The sequence below is a fragment of the Amblyomma americanum genome, chromosome 6, assembly GCF_052857255.1.
Source record: "Amblyomma americanum isolate KBUSLIRL-KWMA chromosome 6, ASM5285725v1, whole genome shotgun sequence".
NCBI classification, from domain to species: domain Eukaryota; kingdom Metazoa; phylum Arthropoda; class Arachnida; order Ixodida; family Ixodidae; genus Amblyomma; species Amblyomma americanum.
The window spans coordinates 63378467-63395803 of record NC_135502.1 but is presented as its reverse complement, the minus strand read 5'-3'; the positions used below and the strand labels follow the sequence as shown (position 1 = coordinate 63395803).

Below are 17337 nucleotides of genomic sequence, written 5' to 3'. Positions count from 1 at the left end.
TCATGAAATTTTACGGTGGACGCAGCTTTGTTTTTATTTCATTGCTTAAAAATATGGAAGTGTTAAAAGTAGTTAAACCAAGTAGACGTGCGAAACATGTTTTTAGCCTTATTAGCTTATTAGCTCTGCTTTGCAGGGACGTCGGAGCGTCTGGCGGCCATAATGCACTCAGATTGAGCTCTGATCGAGGTTAAGCTCATGTGACCTGGTCGCGCCGCAGATGGAAGTTGATGAAGACGATGATGTGCAGTGCACAGCGTGACAGTGCGTTATAGCTTAATACGAGCCTGTTCTTGCGTCTTCCAGTCTATCAGCCTACCCATACTGTTACTCATTTTTCCTGTCAAAACGTTCCTGCATCCAGCAATTAACCTCCTGTGTCTTGGCCACTCCTCCTCTGTGGGTATGTGCCAGCATTGTTTGAGGCCAACAACAATACAAGGCGTGATCGGAGGCGGGAATAGCATAGTGCTCTCGTGCAGTGGTCATCGAAGGTGATCTGTTCGAGCCGCCGAGTGTTCAAATCCCAGTCGTGGCATAGTTGTTTCATTAACTTTACGTGGTGTCACTGTTGCTTGGCAGCGATTCAAGACCGTAAGATCGGTTCACAAGATTCATGGTTGTGAGTGCTTTCGCTCTGAAAGTAAGATGGCACTTGTTTCTGTTGCCGCATTAATGACGAAGCGCTCGTTGGTTACATAAGCAACTTCAGCTGTTACCGAACATTCGACAGAACTAGTTATTAACGTCAACATTTACTTTCGTTACGTAATCACATTTGGTAAAAGTCTTACTCATTTTTCCGTATATACAGCCGCAGTAAACTGAATTTTATGAATCTGTGTTGAATGTTCTTGCCAAGGTTCTTAATTGCACGCCTTTGTGGACGTTGTTTGGCAGGAATATTACATGCCACTTTAACACCGAGCACATAAACTTCACAGCTATTTAGCACCCAGAAGCCTGTTTAGAACACCACGTTTTGTTGGTATTAAAATCGTTAGCTATGGGTTAGCTTAGCTGACGAAACGTGCGTTGCATTTAAAATTCTTAGGGGGCAGGTACTCAACGGCATTCATATTCTGATTAAAATCTAGAGGTCGTCTGAATAATCTCTACTACTGCACGTCTTTACACGTTGCGACCAGTGGGCAGGAGTGACCAAGAATTTAAATTAAGAGCCATGTAAGCCTAATTCCGTTGACGCCATCTCTGAAGACGGAGTAGACTTCAAAAGAGAAATGAACACCACGTCGACCTAATGACACCCGTTACAAAAAAACTTCTTTATTTTTTGCCGCCTGCCGTAAAACCTCCACTCACAGCGACTCTTAAGCGCGCTAGAAAAACAATTTTAAGGTTTATTAAGGAAAGAACATCAGAAAAAAACATTCATATATAAGCGTGCTCTATATTAATTACTCTCCTTAGCTTTTCACTTTCCTTAGGTACATTTTGTTGTTGTTAGGTGTTAGCTTCTTCTTAAAAAAGAGATTTCGGTAATCAGTTATTCATTTCGTGGAGCCAAAGCAGTACCAACAGGTGCCTCTGAGAAACCTTGTCTAGAGTGTTGCTCTAGGCCCGCCCTCGTCGGTCATACTTGAGTTCCGCTGTCGTGAGCAGAAGCAGCCTCATTAGTGCACATTTTTCCCCATAAAGTGGGCTTCATCTTTAATGCAAAGTGCTGTAATTTAATAAGCGCGTCTATGATTAATGCTGCTTTTTTTTTCCTGGGAAAAAGAAAGCTTAGCAATGATATACGCGTGTATCGCTTTCTTTCTTTCGATGCCAGTAGGGCCGTGTTGCGAGCGAAAAGGAAGCTAATTTTGTTGTACTATTTTTTTGTTACGCTTAGAATATACAGGCTCAAAGGTTTTCTCAATTTCTCGGAACCGCTCATCCCTCCGCCTTCATTTTTTCTTTTCTTTTTATTTACTCTTTTAGTGTCTTCTAACTAATCAGCTTTCTGATTAGGCCTTGAGCGAGTCGGAGGGCCGTCTCTTAGCAACGTGTAAAATCTTAATGGGGATAGCGATCAGCCTACTTATTTCCCCAAAGGATATTAGTTACGCATGCACAGTTGGTTGCGTCCATGAATTTTCTTTTTTTCTCTTCATTGCAGTTAAAATTCCTGAAGCATGTACAGCAGAAGGAATAGAAAATGTAGTCTACCCTACCACCGGTTTAGAGAGCTCATCTCTACCCGTACCTTACTTTGCAGCTCACTGACGTTTCCTCAACATTAAAAACAACGCAGCTTCTGAAAGCAATTACTTTATGAAAATTACGGTAATTACTAAGAGCTCCACGGAAAACATAACTTCTGTTATTACATCATAGCTGAAAACTCTGGCATGTATTCAGTAGTGATTGAAAATAATACCTACGTGGAGAGATTTATTCCTGCTTTAAGCTTATGTGCAATCTACCGAGAAGTTTGCGTCCTTTTCATCACCGTAAAACGGAGCTAAGTGCAGGACATGTCTAGAAGCTTCCAGGAACACGTGTAGTTTTGCAACCGTGTTCACCATCCATGGGAGACGACAATTAGAAAGAAATTTTAATACTTTTTTTTCATCCAATTATTTGGAGCGTGAAGAAGCTTGTGCCAACGCATTAACGCTAACAGTATATGAATAGAAACTTCAACTTAGTCAAGATTTCTTGCGGCGGCTAGCATTCTTTCATAAGCAGCAAACTGCTGAAACTGAACACTGAATAAACAACTTGCTATATGTTTTTAAGTGCTCTTCAAATTCAAATCCTTTTTTGTAGCGTGAGCTACACTGGCCAAGGTTGAGCAGTTTCGCGTGGCTCTTGGAGAGCCGTGCTACGCATGCGCGAGTAGCAGGGACGCCGCACGGCGCACAGCTGGCGCGCCTCGTCGGTCATAGCCGCGGCAGACGCACTTGCGCCGGCGCGTGCCCAGCTGTGCGCCTTCGTTGCGCAGTAGCCAAGTCTGACGCTGCGCCGGAGCCGCTTGATAGCGCTTCTCATTTTGTGCGCATGCGCAGAGGTATCAGTGGGGGTATACAAATAGCGGGGCGTTTGCCAGTGTAGTATAACCATAGAGAAGGAGAGCAAAATTGCTGCTCAGCGGCTCAGTGTAGCTCAAGTCACGTATATCCTGCTATAACCGAACTAAGCCACTGCTATTTTTTTTCATATTTCATTCAATGTATACTATGTACCGCTCCTTTAGTTAGCGCTCATATAGTACCTGCACGCGCTCCAGTTCTGGCTAGTTTTCTTGAACGCGAAGAAGCGAAGTGCTTTAGATATTTTGGAATTGCTTAAGCTGTAAGTTCCCCGGATTTCGCTGAACTACCGCTCCAATGTCCCATATTGTCAAAATGCTGTCGAGTTGTTCACAAAAGCGGCGCTGAATCTGTGGTCCGTTTGCCCTCACCGCCCCCGTGTATGCACTGGGAGAGCTCTTTGAGTGCGGCACCCACCAGTTCCGCTTTCTGCTACCGTAATCCAAGAGTCGACATCGCAGCGTTATTCAAGGGCATTCTGTGCCTCTGCGTACCGTTGCAACAAATCTTACTTATAGGCAATTCCGTGAAGCTTTATTAGAAGTAGCTGCATACGCGGTCCCTCTTGGAAAATCAAGGCAGGTGCGGCCATTGGTGCGGCTACATCGGAGTCTCCATATATGGGACAAACTGTTGTGTATACGAGCATTCCTTATCACATTTTGAATAAGAGTTGTGCTGCAATGTGTCTAAATACATATCAGTATGGCTCACATGTACTTCTTCTACCTTGTTTTACCCGGACTCACCAGAAACTTAATTGCCTTGGACAAATCATGGAACGCATGTGATGCTGTTCGGCAGTCTACCGAGCATGTGCACATTTTTCGCCGCTTTTCTTTATTGCGGTTAGTATTAAACACTGGATACTCATCGTTCACACCTAGTTTTGTCCTGCTCAATGTAGTGCACCAATAAGATGGGGGGAGGGGGGAGAACTCAACTGAAGCTTTAAAGTTTACTGAAAAATTCCGTTTGTTAGAAAGATTTTTCAGGCTGTTGTGAGACAAAGGCACCTATGAGCTAAATGACCTGCTGCGGTAGAAGAGTGCGCACGAACCTCAACCACCTACGATCACCTAATGAGCCCCTACAGCCCTCTAGGCAAGGGCTTACCCGAGTTTTGGCTCTATACATAGAAACTTGACCCCTGTTTATAATAATAATAATAATTGGTTTTGGGGGAAAGGAAATGGCGCAGTATCTGTCTCATATATCGTTTGACACCTGAACCGCGCCGTAAGGGAAGGGATAAAGGAGGGAGTGAAAGAAGAAAGGAAGAATAGGTGTTGTAGTGGAGGGCTCCGGAATAATTTCGACCACCTGGGGATCTTTAACGTGCACTGGCATCGCACATCACACGGGCGCCTTAGCGTTTTTCCTCCATAAAAACGCAGCCGCCGTGGTCGGGTTCTAACCCGGGAACTCCGGATCAGTAGTCGAGCGCCCTAACCACTCAGCCACCGCGGCGGGTGCGACCCCGGTTGCAGGAATTTAAATTTGTGAGTTCGCGTACAGATGCTGCGCTTTGAATATGAGGTAGTTGTCTTTTATTTATTCAGTAAATCAGCAGATGAAAAGAAGAAGAGTAAGGCTTCGGTTGTTCATTTTCCAAGTCTCCTATGTCGGCCTTTTTCTCTGCTGACCTCTAAACAAAATCATGCTGAGCGCCTGGGCCCAGCTGCCGAGCGATATCGTCATTGGTTGAACTCACAGAGAACTTCTAGTCGGACGGCCTGGAGCAGCGGGGCCTCCGTCCTGTTCTTGAGGACCTGGTTGGTGCCCTTGCAGAAGAACTCCGCCTGGTGGTCGTACAGGCTAGCAACGAACACCAGTGTGCTGGCGGTGCGGTACGTGCCGTCGCTCATTAGGTCCTCGGCAGATGGCGGCTGTGGCCGCACCAGCTCGGACCGGTTGTACCACGTGATGTTGGCCGCCGGCCGCGCGCCTTCCACGATGCACGTTAGCGACACCATCTCGCCGGCCACCACCGGGTGATTGGGCCCACGGAGCCGGAGAGCGAGGGGCCGAACTGCGTACGGGAGATTCCAGGGATCGTTTCATGTCTTGGACAAACAGCGGAGGCAACTGCAAAGGCGCACTCAGTCGTAGTTGGATGTTAGGAGACAGACTCTGCCTATCATGCATTGGGAGTAGCTGTGTGACAGACGTCCTTTTCTGTATCCTCGCCATGAACGCATTAGAGTGCGCCAAGTACAGAGCCAGCGTTTGCTGACGGCCACTTTTTAGCTAGCTATAATTTTCACTCTCCAGAACCACTCCGCCATTTTAACAGCTGTATGCACAGCAATGTCAAAGAGCTTGACAAGCTACTGCACGAAGCTAGATTACATAAAATATCGCAGTATCATACTGTCATCTCTTTTACCTAGTGCATCTGGGCTGCGAATTCAGAATAAACGATGTAAACTGATTCAAGTTCGCATTCCCTACAGCATAATTTTGTGCGCTTAAAGACCATGTCAACAGTGGAAAAACATATACGTCTAAGGCCAATTCAGGACCTCGAAAACAAGCCTGAACCGGCACGAGCAGCAGTGGCCCAAAATAATTGCGACAAAGCATGCGCCGTACCGTGGACGTCCAGTTGGACCCACTTGACGACGGGAGAAGGTGTAGCCTTTGTGATCACGACGCACTCTAGCCGCGCTCCCAGGTCCCACCGCGACAACACGAATCGAGCCGTGGACGTGACGTCGTGGATGCCACGCAGGTGCGGCGTGACTGACGTCTTCACGGGAAGCTGGGCGGACGCGTTGCGCCAGAGCACTTGGGGCGCTGGACGGCCGCCGGACGAGGCACAGTCCAGGACCACTGTGGTGCCTTCCAGGTAAGGACCGAGGAGCGAGCCGTTCGCCAGACGACGTCCGTCCATCTTGATCACCGGCTCCTTGGGCGTCACTGCAGTGCGCACACATGCGAACATGGTTCAAGACAGTGCAGGGTTGAGGGTGAGGCCTCTGGCCATCACTGCGCACTGACGGTCGTTTTATATAAGCAGTTTTCCTACGAATAATTTGAATTGGTCAGTACCGCCTTTGAGACAAGTGCCGCTGACATATATTGTTTTCCATGGTGGCACAGGCACGATCAGCCAAACATATTTGGAGAAAATAAGAAATAGGACAAAGGATTTTTGCAGCACATCAGCTGCAAAAAAAGAACACTTTTACGGAAAATACGCCATCAAGGTATACGTCTGTTTATGAGAAGTATATTTATCTCAACTTTTTTTCGCATAATTGCAAGTACTCACTGCTACATGTGATATCAAAAAATATAGCTATCAGCTATAAGGAAACCGGCTCTGGCAGTGTATAAGTAGCAAAGAGGTAAAATAGTAAATTAGGAAAAGAATAGTTGCAGAACACACCTACAGTTTTTTACTCGCGGAAACAATCCTTGAGTTATGAGAATAATCTGGCTACCAGGTTTCAAAATCACAAATTTTTCCAATGTAGACGAGTGTTGTGATTTATATAAAACAGAGATGGGACAGTACAACCGTAATGCATACAGACGAAAGCTTTGACAAGCTACAGGCTAGACTGGTGCACCAGCAAATGTCGCGAGTCTCTTGTTCAAATCCGGGGGCCAACTATTCGGTGTTCCAACATTTTATATTTGCTAGTATAGGCGGTATCTTCTAACTTCGTAAGTGTTTTCTGTGCCATTTAGTCAGAACATTCTTGCGGGCTAGTTTCCTCATTTCCAGGATTGTTAAGGCTACGCGAATAGCACGATGATTAAAGGCAAAGAAACAAATGCGCCTTTGGTGTTGTGTTCGTTTCCCGGCCTCTTATCGTCGGCCGTTGTACGCAGTCTGACTTTCCTCGTTTAGTCGGCATTCGGACTTTTTCATTTGCGCATCAATGCATTTAAGAGCGCAGCGTGTTTGAAACAGAATTCTTGGCAAAGTGTTTCTACTTTTTTACGATATTCTGAAAGAGAATTTTGTCTCATTACTCTAACATATTGCTGATCTATGTTTCATATCCTCGGTTGCATTCCTAATCGAACTTTGTGTTCAACTGAAATACTCGCGTTCGGAAAGGTCGCCCTTACTCCTTGCGCAATCCCTACGCCATTCCTCTCTACGCGAGAACTATTTTTCTTCCCCGCAAATTCAATTTCATCTGCGATTCAGCTTGTCTCGTTCGTAAGATGGAGAACGCAATTAAAATACAAAGGCCGCCGAGGCTTGTGAGAGAAAGCAAGAGGTTCAATACGGTTGGTCGCCTTGATTAAAAGAACCCTTGCGTAAAGGTTTCAAGCTTCTCCTGAGATTTTCTGGCATATTTATATCTTGTGGCTCGTAGTTCCCTCTCGAAAACCGGTCGGTGAAGAGAATACCTTCTCTAATATTTCTGCTATTCCCCACCCCTGCTGAGACGCGTGTTGGTGGCATTCTTCGAGCCACTTTGTTGCACGGACAAAGCTAAATCAAGAGATGTTCGTAGCATAAGCACGAAACGAACGTACGATCAGTGTAATTGCGTCTTCCGGTTTCGAAAGTTTAGCCGTTCGCAAGACGCGCTTTGAAAATCGGGTTTTCGCGAGACTCACGGGCTGGAAGCCTCCATGAGTTTTCAACACGAGAGCAAACAATATTTAACGGGATTTCGTGTTTAGCCTATCTTGTAGTGGGGCCGTCCGCTCATGTTTCTCCATCACTTCTTGACAAGTTCTTTAACAAAGAGAGAATGTTTATGTGCTTTCACGAATCATTGTTGCTCAGTGAACTGCATCACACAAGAGCCATAAAGGGGGACTTTCTTACTAAATATGCACAAATAGCGCATGCAACTTTCATAGCTCTGAGGTAACTTTAAACCACGTTCCGGCGTTTAAACATGCACAGCTTTTGGCTAACGACAGCGCAAAGAGTTGCCGTTTTAGTACAAATGGCCAAACATGGTCGCAAAAGAGGAAGACGAGATTGGGACTGTAAAACCACAACACAATGGAACTTTATCGACTAGGAATTTCGCTTTATTTCTTCTGCAATAAAGAATTCTTGGTGAATTAAATGACTGAATATTGAAACAGGGATTATTCTCATTGTGCCGGCTGCTTTTTCTGTCTGGATATCAACGATCATGAACCAAATATTTCATAAATGAACCTCAACATTCGTTTGCTAGGTTTACTGCATGCGCCGCTCTTTATAGCGCCATAAAGAAGGCGGCAGCCGCTGAAGCGTATCATTTTTGCAGCTTCATAAAACTTCAAATTCGATCGCTGATTTTCGCTGCCACAAATGCCCGCTGCGAGAGATTCTAAGAACGGTAAATAAGCAACAACAGAGTCAAATAACACCTACAAAAGCAAAATACACAGAAAATAGGTTCTGCAAATTGGGGCGGAAAGGAACTCGGACTCTGTAGCTTGCCATCATTCTTATAGAGCGACATACGACGTCAATCTGGAAAATGAAGGCTCGGATGCGCTTCACGACTTCATTTGGAACGCGGCTCTTGAAATCACTTCAAAAAATGAAAATAGGTCGCTAGTAAGGAAGTTTCTAAAAAAAATGCAGTTTGACTGTTTCAGTGGGTATACAAAAAGAAGACCGTCACGTCCCGAAGAGTGAAATAGGTCTGTCTCGGACACAAATGGGCTTCCGGGTGCTTTTTTCTTGTCTACGTCATTTCTGTTAGTAAAGTGCTTACTCTCCACCACGTCAGAAATGATCGAATTGTGCGAAGTTCGGTGTTCTACGCGGTAAGGGACACAGTGATTTATCTCACTACGGCCCCCAGGAGGGGAAGCTGTCGACACCCTTCAATACTACTGGAAAACTAACAAAGGTGCATGTGGACGTCATCACCACCAGTGCACCATCCTTGATTTTTAACGCTCTGATCAAAGGTCTTGCAGTATTCTCAGTTAAGTTGACTGAGATGCGCTTATTAGCATTTCAAGGTGGCCTATGTTCATTTAGAATGCCAGATCGAAAATTAACTTTTTGGAGCGCTGAGAACCACATAGCTTGCATTATATTCAAAGCCGTTCAGCACTAAATTATCCACCAGCTGCAAAACGCACTCGCACGTAAATAACACTAATCGCTTGAAAACAACACTAAAAAAGCACGCTCTACTTTGGCAGCAAAGTAAGCTAACATGAATATTCGATTTATTACGCATTGACCCCTATTGGGTATAATGAAAAACTTCCTTTGTTCTGGGGCTTAAACAGCGCACAGGCTCCGATCCCTCTTAGTTTGAAACTACAAAGGGTGATGTATTTTACTATCGCATCGCTATGTGTAGCACGTGCATTACTTGTATTTCTTTTCGCTTCACCGAAGCAGCTAGGAGGTCAACCTTTATGTTAAAGCATGTGCACCGTCACAACCAGTCGGCTAGCACATTTTTGAAGCGAATGAACTGGGATGCCCTGGTCTTTTAGAAAACGCAGCTCTATGTTACTGTAGGCTACAGTAAAACAATTTATTTGCGTCTTTTGCCTGGTTATAACTTTCTCTACTGCTCATTGAAGATGGACATCAGGTTGATGTATCAGTTTCTTGCGGTTGATGTTTTCATCCATTAACGAGAAATCTAACCCACTTCAGTGCACCGGATCCACAATAGCTTTACTGTTTTATATTGCTGAACTGAAAGTTTACTTGTGTTTACCTAGCCATAACATACCTAATGAACCGATTAGCACAACTTCAAACCCTGCTGTTCACGGGAACCTCCCTTCCCTCTAGCTTGGCAGTCATTATGAGGAACCCTGCTAGCACGTGGCTGCATGGATTGCATTGTTTTGCCCCGGAAGAACTAAATTTTTCAAGATGAAGATTCCTAGTTTCTTCGCAGAAACTTTTGCGACATATTAATATTGCACAAATTGTGCCAGTGGTTTATACAGACTTCCCTAAGTGCTTTCACAAGCGGAAAAGATAGCGCCATTAGGGCACGGCAGTGCGCCCCGAATCGTCGCCTGCTATTTAAAATTTATATAAGGCGTAGGTGTGGTTCAGGAATTCCCGGCTTTAAAACGCAAGGGAAGTTCCGGCAGTAGCCAACAAGACCCGCTGTATCATCTATGAATGAATTTGTTGTGCAGAACACAATCATAACAGAAGCTTTTGTATGCAAGCCAAGAACACGGGGATTGAGAAGAGTGCGAGTGAGTGGGTGAAAGAGATCTGTCGTATGCGGTAAACTCACTGCTGCAGTCAATGTGCGCAACCATTACTGAGCTTAGACTCACAGGAAGAAAAATTTTACGGTTATTAAGTTCCCATAATGCTATCGTTATGCGCTTCAACTGTGGGCCGATTTTACAAAAATTCAACAGGACAGTCTAGGCTATGAGCAAACGTATCGAAACACCTATGTATCCCTCTTTACAGAGTTTCTGTTTATGGAACTTGTTCTGGTCCTACAGTGTGGCTCATACAACAACTCCAGTGCTTCAATGCTAGACAGTTAGGAGGCGATCCCTTCTCATCCGATTCCCAAGGACGCATTAATGGAGAATGTACATAAGTGAAAGAAAACAATAAAAAACAACCAATAATTAAACAGAAACTTTCAGAGCAGCGCAAAAGTGATGTGCCAACGAGGAGGTATGTGCCTTCCACTCGCTTGTTAAACCAACTGTTATTTAAGACTTCCTCTTGTACGCTTCCAAAGGCTTTGCGCATCGCGATGTTCGTTACCGTTCTTTCATTGTTTATAAATACCGGAAAAGTTAAATACGTTAGCAGACTAAGTATCTGCAAGGCGCACCGTAAGAACAGAAATATCGACGCCGGCGGACCCAGGTGCAGATCGTAAACCTGGAATTTAGTTGGGCACTGAAACGACGTATACAGGCTCGCCACCGGAAACTCTTAAAAGTTGGTTTTAATCTTTCTTCGCTCGACGGTAAGTTGGCGAACAAGGTTTTATTTCGTATAAACTCGGGGGACAGCCCCAGCTCAGGCTTTGCGAGAGCAGTTAGTTTAAGGAGAAAGTGGAATCTCGTCAGCTTCCGGAGAAATTTTACGGCTGTTGTAAACTGCAATCGGTTCCCAGTATTCGTAGCTTTGAGATTGACTGAGTTTAGTAAAATGTACAAAGGTATGAGCAAAAGCTGAAAGCCGTTGCAGTTCTCCTTCTGATAACAATCTCAAGCACGGGTGGTTATTCTTCCCAGCTGAATTTAACAGCTCAGAGCAGACGTAGTTTTTTTGCACTTTGAAAGATACAACAAATGCCATGTTCGGTTTCTTTTCATGTGACCGCTTGCGCAAATAGTGTTAACAGAAGTCAACGTGGATAGAGTTCTCTTTTGCCTAATTCGTTGTTGTCATTTCGCTCTGTTTGCTTTACTCTTTTTACTTTACTCTTTTTCATTTCCGCCAAATGTTTCATATCCTGCATGTAGTTCTTCGTTTTTTCTCTTTGTCTATGTTCGCTGCAATGTGTGCTAAACGCCGTTTTGATATGGGATGCATGACAGGAGGCAGACGTCACATCGAATCTCATATTCGCCAATATGCCTAGACGGGTACACCAGTTGTCCGGCTGCGCGATTAGCGAAAGCAGCGAGCCAGAGATAAAAGAAAAAGGCTTACCCAGTGTCTGCAGCCTGGTGAAGGACAGCGACGGGCACTTCCCCTGGACGTAGGTGACGTCGCACTTGTACGTGCCCTCGTCCTCCACCGTGAGCGGCTGGATGCGTAGATGGGCGGACGCATTGCCCGGCTGGAACGTGGCGCGGTGTGGCTCGCTGAGCGGACCCATCACGCGGTTTACCGTCTCCGAGAAGAGGTACACCCGCTGCCAATCCTGAGACACGTTCTTGGTCCAGGTGATGAAGTAGACGCGGCCGCAGCTGGCCTCATCCACCTCGCACGGGAGCACAGCGGAGCCGCCGACGAAGCCCGTCACGTTGTGCTCGCGCCCTGCGACAGACGGGAGAAAGAAGGGTTAATGATTGGCAGCGTATTTAAGCTAGGGAAGAAGCTACGCTATATACGCAGCATCCGGTGACGAAGTGGCTACGTGTTTGCGGTAATCGGCAAGTTCTTGACGCAACGAGAGCGGCTGAGCTTCTAAACGAGGGAAGTCGCTTCGGCGAGAACGTCTAACGTCTACGAAGCGGTTAGGAGGTTTTGTAACGCACTGCCTTGTTGGCTTCGTATTAGAGCCGCCGTGTAGAATTATAGCAGCGGTACCGTCATTTTCGTGGGCTAAGTGAATTAAGCTGCGGGAACGGCACACTTTCTAATTCTTCCTTGGTTACGCCCTGCTAGACAAAGTAGCCACGACAAACTTGTGGTAGTCGCAATTCCATACCTCATTCCCGCAACTGACCCATTACCGTAGCCTTTGCCTCTGGTTAACTCAAGAAAAAAGCCGGCTTTGCAGTCGGACTAATTTATGCTCTAACAAACATTAATAATATCTTGGTGTGGGCTAGTTGATGAATCATCATGAAAAGCGGCAGCGCGAAGAAAAAAGAGCGAAAGAGAGACACGAGAACACAGAACAAGCGCTTGTCCTGTGCTCCCGTGCCTCTCTTTCGTCCCTGTTGCTTCTCGCTGCCGCTTTCCATGATAACAAGTGCTTTCTTTGAGACCCTTACACACATCACACTTTCTGCATAATGTTTACTATTTAGTCAAATCAATTTATTTACTCATTTCATAAAAGACATCGCACACACAAACTAGGAGCTTATGTCGCTTCCGCAGCATGCACTCTATGTGTCTATTTGACACATACGTCATCAGCATTTTATTCAGGGCAATTGGAAGAGCTCAATTATGTATTTAGATGCCTTGCAAATTTTTTTTTAAATGTACAGCTTATTCCATTCCGCAAATCTGTTAGGTGGACCCCAACCCATACGTTCATCGCATAAAATATCTGCAAAAGTAATTCCTGACCACTGTAACTTTTGGCGTAACAGTGCACCCAGAGAACCATCACGTAATCAGTGCATCATGTATTCGTATTTGCAAAAAAGATCTTTCTTTTATAGCACATGTTAACGCAATGAAGAAAGGCTACGGTATGGTATGCTATGGTATCCAAAGGTGCGGTTCGGTGCGGTACGGTACAGTGCGGTAGGGTACAGTATGGTGCGGTATGGCATGATATGGTATGGTATGGTATGGTATGGTATGGTATGGTATGGTATGGTATGGTATGGTATGGTATGGTATGGAATGGTATGGTATGGTATGGTACGCCGTAGTGCAGGCCTCTTGATCAATTTTCTTCTTTTTGGATTCTTTATCGTCAAGTTACAGCGCATAGAAACACGCGCATTTTTTTTCTTCCATCGAAACACGCCTGCCGCCGCCGCAAATCAATTCCTCGGCCTCGGAGCCAGCAGTAAAACTTAAAAGAATCATTCTACGCAGTAATATACCCTGTTTCACGGGTAACTAACTGGGTCAACTCTAGAACTTTGCCGCGCCAAAATCATTAGACGAGTCGATAGTTCAACCCACCTCATCATACAACTTCTGAGAAGATCAGATCTTAGTTTGCTTCGAAATACAAAAAAATATTTATTGCTACACTATTGATCCCGAATATTCAATACGTATTTACTGAACATAACGCATGTGCTTTCATGGCTTACTTTGAGGTAATCTAGCTTCGATGAGTGTCATATATGGGTCGTATCGATTACAACGCTCTTTTCTGGCAACGGGCCCTAATCATAAATTGTTCATCGCTGTTACTCGTGGTCGAGCTTAATAATTTCCCATCGCCGTGTGCTTTAAATATATTTCCTTGTCTTTGTCACTGTGACCGGACTTGTTAATTACCTTCTCAAAAAAAGGGGAATTAGAGATTCAGAACTGCGTGGAAAACTTTTTAGTGACATCTTCAAAACAGAAATTGAAAATGAAACATTTTTTTTTCATAACGCCAAAGGCAATGCATTCTGCTAGCTAATCTCCAGCGGCAGGAATAAAATTTGCACGTTTAACGCAGTTTCTGAAAATACCTCGCTTGCTACATTCTCCAGGAAGTACAAACGCGAACGAAAGAAATCATGTCGTCGCGAAAGAGCTATTGACACGTCACCCGCCACATTTTATCGGCGTCCAGAACGCTCGCAGTTTACTCTGCGTGTCGAAACAAAATATTACAATTGATAATTCATATTCCCCTCATTGAAGCAGAAATATTCTCTTCCCTCTCGTCTGGAGTTCCTCGGAGGACAAAAATACATAAAATCGCCGTAGCGAAAACTGTCGCACAGCTTAGAACAGGAAGCAAGAATATACTATGAAGATAAACTTTTTTCCAAGTCTTGCGAATACATACATCAACGTAGAAGAAGGAAAATAAATATGTATGGGGAGGGGGGGGGGGGGGAAGGAGTCGCAATTTTTCCACCACTTTTGAGGAATAAGAGGATCAGTCGGTCCCGTTCTCTATGCGCGCGGAATATATCACCCCAAGAAGAAGAAAATAAATGAGACCAGAATCGGTTCCCCTTGAGGGAACAGATAAGGGCCGAAAGCGCCTTCGCGAAACGCTCTCGCGCTGCTGGCTCTGCTGCTTTCGGAATATCTTCCATTGTCGACGCTGATCAATAAATCATTGGTCCATTTCGTGCGCCGCCGGCGAGCAGGCACGACCAGGAACAAACTTTGAGCACTGAAACTTCACACACAACAACGAAAATAAATTTAAAAATAAAAACAAAGAAGCGCCGGAAGAAAAAGGGCTCGAAGCCGAAGTGGAAGTGCTGCGGCTCCCTACGCTGCAGTCTAATTAGGACGTCCAAAGTTTTTGAGCAAAGTGTAGTCATAAAGAAGAAGCGTCCGTGAAATGCAGTGAAATAAATTATATGCAATTGTTCACCTCCCGTTTTTTTTTATTTTACTTAAGGGAGCCGACTTTATTTTCCTGTTTCCATTTGTTATCTTCCGCTGAGCGCATAAATAAGCAAACGAGCGAACTCCTCTTCGGAGATTTCCAGCCTTTTTTTTCTCTTGAAACCGCCTTCAGTTTATATTTGTAATCCCTGTGTTCATTTTTAGGAAAGAGAAAATTGGAAAATAGCGCATAGATAAGTTGCGAGGAGCGGCTCCAGGATACAGTAAATTGTTTCTATGTCGCGTTTCGTAAATTACTTGCGATTTCCGCGAAATATATTTTACACCACTTTATGTCCGCGCAGGCACGTGTTCGTGTCAGAGAGAAAACTGAATTACGCCAAATTACTTTTTTCTTTCATTCTTTGCTCTGGCAGCTTTAAAAGTGTGTTTTCCTGCGTAGCCTGTCTCTGCTCGCGTCGGTGGTCTATTAGTTGCGAAACCCAACGGTAAATAAATTTGCCTGTTTTCGTCTTGCAACAAAGGTTACTTTAAAGAATATCCAACCGGCGTAGCACCATATTTGCTCCAACATTTAAAGCATTGATTTCTGTCCTTTTTTGAGAGCACAACACTGATCTACGCAAAGACAAAAAATGCAATACAACGTAATGAGAATAATGACGCAGAAGCCGCATAGTTTAGGCCTCGGGATGGTCGGCGGTAATTAGGATTGATTGTGTTTGCGGCTTTTAAGCAATTATAAGGCATACCCTATAAAGGAACGAAGAAGTGAATATTGTACAACGAAATAATGCAATTCTTTAGGGAGAGCAGGACTTCAATTATACCGATTCTTTCCGAGCCACCTTTTATTAAACGGTGTGGGTACTCGAAAACCGAGATAAAGTGCAAATGCGAACACAAAACAATACAAAAATTAAAATTGCAGGCTTAAAGGCCGTGGTGGCTCAGTGGTTAGGGCGCTCGACTACTGATCCCGAGTTCCCGGGTTCGAACCCGACCGCGGCGGCTGCGTCTTTATGGAGGAAAAACGCTAAGGCGCCCGTGTGCTGTGCGATGTCAGTGCACGTTAAAGATCCCCAGGTGGTCGAAATTATTCCGGAGCCCTCCACTACGGACCTATTTGTTCCTCTCTTCTTTCACTCCTTCCTTTATCCCTTCCGTTACGGCGCGGTTCAGGTGTCCAAAGATATATGAGACAGATACTGAGCCATTTCCTTTCCCCCCAAAACCAATTCAAAAAATTGAAAAAAAAAGCCTTAAATGATTTTAAGGAAAGCTCACTATTCGACCGATTTCCCCCATCCGAAAGTTGAAAAAAAAATATTTCGCTGGTGCCCATGCAAGCAAACCTGTACCAAGGCCACAAACGCGCAAGAAACGCGATGAAAACCAGCATATCGTTGGCGACTCCCTAAAGGCATACGAAGCGGTGGCACTTCCTCGTTCATCTCGGCCCGTTCCTCGGAGCGCCCTTCATTAGCGATGTAAGCGCCGGAGACGCAATCCGACCTGCTGCACTATGCAGGCGAGGCGAGATCGCCCGCGCGTTCTAGATATCACGCTGCACCGGCGAAGAAGGCGACGGGTAGGATTTGTTTGCTTCTCTTTGTTTTTTTCTTCCGGCGCTGCTTAGCCGCGGGTCGGAAGAGCTCTCTCCGGTTCGGAGGCCTCCGTGAGAAATCCGGGAAGCTCGCACAACTAAGGCGACGCCTTCAATTGAGATACAACCACAAAAAAAAGAAAGAGAGAGAGGGAGATAGAGAGGAACAATAAGGAGATGCAGCGGATCTGGGCCTCTCCTCCGACACGGCTCTTCCACCGCTCCTAGGCCGGCGGCGTCTAATCTCATTATGCGAGCTTCGTCTGGAGTGGGCTGCATATATATCGCGCCAGCGGCGGTGGCCGAGCGCGGTTCGGCCGGCGGCTTTTTTTCTTCTTTGTTTTGCTTTCTTCTCACCCGCGTGTTTATCGAGCCGCCGGTGAAACTTTGCAATAATACCGCTGCGGTCCTTGCAGGGTGCGCTGCTTTGTTTATCCTGGCAGCCTACGCGATGGCTCCTTCTTCCCTCCGTATTTGCTTTGGCCTTAGACGCGGCTGGGCCGCAATGAGATTATTGGCGATAACGAGGAGAGAGAGAGAGAGAGAGGAGGTTGAAGGGCAAGAGAGAGAGGAGGAGATCCGCGAGAAACGAATGCCAAGGTGTACGTAGTACGTACGTATCGCCGCGGCAAATATCAGGACCCAGCGACTGGCCTTGTATGTCTTGCCGAGCCTGCCCGGTTATGGCCGCCCAGATTACGGGATATTACGCTGTCGCACGGTCTCTCCCCTGCTTTTGCAGGGTACTAGTGTTTGTGCGCGGCCAAAAATTGGTTTCCTCGTGCTTGCTTGCGCGAGCGTGTGTGTGCTCTGTACTTTATTGCTCTAAGACAGACGCCAACGACATTATACTGCCTCCC

General features: G+C 45.5%; 1 protein-coding gene across 2 annotated transcripts in view; it reads right to left on the bottom strand.

Annotated features, from left to right (window-relative positions):
- The window catches only part of LOC144093604 (B-cell receptor CD22-like), a 208997-nt gene that overhangs the window by 77504 nt on the left and 114156 nt on the right, over positions 1-17337 (bottom strand). For both annotated transcript variants that reach the window (XM_077627163.1, XM_077627162.1), the window contains exons 2-4: positions 11638-11967; positions 5634-5960; positions 4753-5070 (exon numbers count right to left, since the gene is read on the bottom strand). In XM_077627163.1, coding sequence (XP_077483289.1) covers positions 4753-5070; positions 5634-5960; positions 11638-11967 — 975 coding nt within the window. The remainder of the gene's footprint in view (positions 1-4752; positions 5071-5633; positions 5961-11637; positions 11968-17337) is intronic.